Source organism: Sinocyclocheilus rhinocerous, unplaced genomic scaffold (assembly GCF_001515625.1).
Source record: "Sinocyclocheilus rhinocerous isolate Xijiao unplaced genomic scaffold, SAMN03320098_v1.1 scaffold304, whole genome shotgun sequence".
Classification (NCBI taxonomy): Eukaryota; Metazoa; Chordata; class Actinopteri; order Cypriniformes; family Cyprinidae; genus Sinocyclocheilus; species Sinocyclocheilus rhinocerous.
Window position 1 is genome coordinate 425,938 of NW_015659941.1, and position 4,664 is coordinate 430,601.

General features: G+C 33.9%; 1 protein-coding gene across 2 annotated transcripts in view; it reads right to left on the minus strand.

The window, feature by feature from the left end:
• LOC107724607 (CSC1-like protein 2) overlaps nucleotides 1-4,664 on the minus strand; it is a 17,861-nt gene that overhangs the window by 10,911 nt on the left and 2,286 nt on the right. For both annotated transcript variants that reach the window (XM_016533597.1, XM_016533596.1), the window contains exons 3-4: nucleotides 2,522-2,592; nucleotides 503-583 (exon numbers count right to left, since the gene is read on the minus strand). In XM_016533597.1, coding sequence (XP_016389083.1) covers nucleotides 503-583; nucleotides 2,522-2,592 — 152 coding nt within the window. The remainder of the gene's footprint in view (nucleotides 1-502; nucleotides 584-2,521; nucleotides 2,593-4,664) is intronic.

Consider the following 4,664-nt stretch of genomic DNA (forward strand, 5'->3'; position numbering starts at 1 on the left):
CAGTTAAATCGGTGTCTATCATGATAAAACCTGACACAATATCAAACCTATATAATGAGTTTGGAAATTTTAGAAAAATGTTTAATAAATGCACTGTAACTAAACCCATTAGATTTTAGCCGACTAAATTTACTGTAGATTTAGTCGACTAAAATATGACTAAAACTAAATGGCATTTTAGTCAAAAGACTATGACTAAAACTAAATCAAAATTTGCTGTCAAAATTAACACTGGTCAGTGAAAGTAGAATGTTTTTCAGAAAATACTGTTTAGTTTGACCTCAGGAGGTCAAAATAAATAAATGAGTCATTTTATTTTACATTAAATGAGTCTTGCAATGTGGCTTACAACCTAGGTTGATTGCAATGTACATTATTAAATAGCAATTATTATGCAAACACATCAAATACAAATCCGTACCTTATTCATAGAAAGATCATTGTGTACAGTATTTAAAATAGTGACTAAAACTTGTCTAAACTAAGCTTGTAAAATGTGTACCTTTCAGACTCCAGGGACATAAGCTTGGCAACGTCGTAACAAATGCGAGCATCCAGAACTATGCAGTTTTCATATGCTTTCCTGGATATGAACACAAAGAGATGAAAAGGAGAAAAAAAGTGTAAGAGAGACAGAACTCCCATGAGGGGGACAGGAAATAGTTCTGCTAATTCCCACTTTCTCTTTTAACCTGGCACTGGAACACAGTGTTGATAGTCTTGCAGGAGCCAGGCTTCAGTATTGTCTGGCACACACTATACTTCACGCAAGCCAAGAATGGCTCACTTAGACAGGAACAAACTGACCGATATGTGAAATAACCAACCACTGTTTCTTTTTATGTGATGCATAAGGGTAAGTAAATCTAAAATCAGTAGTACCAAAATAGAAGACTGGCATGCAACAAATTGGTAAGCTTTTAAAATAATGACACAGCAGCCTCTTTGAGACGATGTACACACAACACCGAAGACATTAGTGGAATATAATGTGTACACTATAATGTCAAAATTTCCATCCATCCTAAAGTAACAGGTCTGTGGGAGTCTAAAGGACTGATGACTCTTTTCCCAGTTGGCTGCAGTAGGACAGACTGCAATATGCTTTGAAACGTCTGCGAGACTGATATCCCTTCTGCTCTCTTTTGTGTTTGTTCTATTCTTCCTCTATCTACACATCCTGCTTTCTCTTTCTCAATTGGTTTGGTGGTCACTTTGGCCCCACAGTCTTGTTCTAGAAATCCTTGACCCAGAAGAAGTAAAAGACATGTATTGTCCCCACACATTCTTTAGCAGTAAATGGGATTAGATAAACTGTGGATGGACACACTGAGCATCTTGTAGCCACATGATCACTTTAGATCCAATTAAAGTTGGTCATTGTCAATTTACTGTGTGGACTGGGAACTCTTAAAGGGACAGTCCACCCAAAAATGAAAATTCTGTCATCATTTACTTTCCCTCATGACTGACTTACGCAGAACACAAAAGGAATATCCAACAAATATTGGACCCCGTTGACTTGGATTAGACATTTAGCTATCAAATTATTTTCTTGTAATGTTCTACAAAGGAAAATATGGATTCTGCTACAGTTAATTCAAAGATCTAATCTAAATATTTATTATGAATCATAACCAGTTATAATTCGTCATAAATATTTCCCTTTTTGAGTTGAAAAACCCTACAAAGGGTATGTTCAGAATGGCAAACTTTTACAGCACCTTTACTACTTTTGTAGTATGTATGTATACTGTGAACAATATGCATATTTTCTATATGGACAGAAACCTGGATGATGTAATGCACTCAAGTTCATCTTCTATTTAGAGGTTGATCTCCTTTTCAAACGACTCATGCCAGTGTTTGCACCTCTCGACTTGTCAAGTGCTGCAGATATAGCCTTAAGGTCTGTACACAACAAGGATGATAATAGTTATAATATCTATAACTATAAAGTTTTAATAGCCATTCTAATTCCATGTGAATAGGGAAGTCCACACCCTTACATAACTATAAAAATAAGCCAGTGTTATTTCAGTATTATTGATATACTATTAGAGTTGGAATAAATATTTTGAATTAGTTTTTATTTTTGTATTTTCCATTTTAATTTGAGTAATTAGTACTTTTGTAATTTTGTAAGTGTTTTTTATCTTTTTTTTATTTATTTAAATACATACAATCACTTTAGATCCAATTAAAGTTGGTCATTGTCAATTTACTGTGTGGACTGGGAACTCTTAAAGGGACAGTCCACCCAAAAATGAAAATTCTGTCATCATTTACTTTCCCTCATGACTGACTTACGCAGAACACAAAAGGAATATCCAACAAATATTGGACCCCGTTGACTTGGATTAGACATTTAGCTATCAAATTATTTTCTTGTAATGTTCTACAAAGGAAAGCAAGTCATACACACTTTGCATATATTACACACTTTACCCTTACAGATGATAGGAAGGCAGATCCTAATTAACATTGTGACAAAAAATGAGTATCTTAAGCAAGAACTTACTCAAAATGCTGCTTTATTTGACTCTCTTCTGCATATTTTGCGATCTCGTTAATGAATAAAGTGCGTTTCACCTGTGAATAGAGACAATTTGGAGACATCAGAGTTAAGTTATGGACCTTAGTCAGGAGAGACATTTCATTTGACGCAAAAAATTAGCCTGTGAAGAGACAGTTTGCAGTGTTAAAATGTATTAAATAACTAGCCAGGTTTACATTGTTTGATGATTCATCTGTGCACATTGTAATTGTATTTCTTTGTAATCTTTCATCGAAATGTAACATGCCTCTGGAACAACTTCACCATCACCAACCTCTTATTTTTCAACCCCTCTTTCAATTCCCAGTGGATAAAACCAAGACCCACCCTTAAAGGGGTCATATGATGTTGCTAAAAAGAACATTATTTTGTGTAATTGGTGTAATGAAATGTGTTTATGCGGTTTAAGGTTAAAAAAACACATTATTTTCCACATACTGTACATTATTGTTTCTCCTCTATGCCCCGCCTTTCTGAAAGTTTGCTGCTCACAATTCGAAGTCAATGAATGTGTGAACCCTTGCTACATTTTGCTAAATTACTGCTAGCACTGCACAAAGAAGGACAGATTATTCTTCCTTGGCCAGGAAAATAATTTTTCTCTGAATTGATAAATTATTATTTTGTCTGCTCGGTGGACGGACAGATCAAGTAATGGTAATATTGATTCTGCTACAGTTAATTCAAAGATCTAATCTAAATATTTATTATGAATCATAACCAGTTATAATTCGTCATAAATATTTCCCTTTTTGAGTTGAAAAACCCTACAAAGGGTATGTTCAGAATGGCAAACTTTTACAGCACCTTTACTACTTTTGTAGTATGTATGTATACTGTGAACAATATGCATATTTTCTATATGGACAGAAACCTGGATGATGTAATGCACTCAAGTTCATCTTCTATTTAGAGGTTGATCTCCTTTTCAAACGACTCATGCCAGTGTTTGCACCTCTCGACTTGTCAAGTGCTGCAGATATAGCCTTAAGGTCTGTACACAACAAGGATGATAATAGTTATAATATCTATAACTATAAAGTTTTAATAGCCATTCTAATTCCATGTGAATAGGGAAGTCCACACCCTTACATAACTATAAAAATAAGCCAGTGTTATTTCAGTATTATTGATATACTATTAGAGTTGGAATAAATATTTTGAATTAGTTTTTATTTTTGTATTTTCCATTTTAATTTGAGTAATTAGTACTTTTGTAATTTTGTAAGTGTTTTTTATCTTTTTTTTATTTATTTAAATACATATGTCCATATTAGTCTTAATTTTTATTTCAGTTTTCATGATTTTTATTTCTGTTTTAGTTATTTTAGTACTTTAAGTTAAACTAAAAGAAAATGAGAAATTATGCATTGGCAACTAGCTGAAATAAACCGTTAACTGAAATAAAACAGCTTTTTATTTAGTTTTAATTAATGATAATAACCCTAATAAGGACAGAGGAACAATATCATTAGAATCACTTTCAGAACTCATTTTTCTACAGTAACCGATGAATGATAAAAATATTTACAGTGAATCAGAATCCACTTAGCTTTAAAGTGCTTGAAGATTTAAAGTGACAGATGACATAACTGCAGCATGATGTTATGTGTTAGTGTGGACACTAATAGAGTTAACGTTTTAGTTATAGTTCTTGGTGTGAATGGGCATTAAACACAGGATCATTTTACTATTTAGTAATGTGCATCGAATATCTAATGTTTTTGATGCTGTATGTTGAATATTCTCTAAATGCACAACTCAAATGTGTCTAGAAGTTACTATTTAACAAATTACAGTTGTTTACTGTTGCATACTAAATGCTGTTTTACATACATGTTTTAACATTGGAGGGAGAATACAGTGTAAAATGAAAGGATGCTAGTATTCCATTCTGAACATAGCCATAGGCATCCACATTAATGACCTTGCAAGCTACTTACGTTGTCCCTTTGGTCAAAGTCGACCGAGCTGGACACAGAGGTGAGACGCTCGTATCGGGAGTCAGCAGGCGTCTGCATGGCGGAGGCCACACTGAACACAAACACACACATTATCAAACACGTGCCCTCCGAGCACAGCACGCAAGATAACACAGAAGTGTACA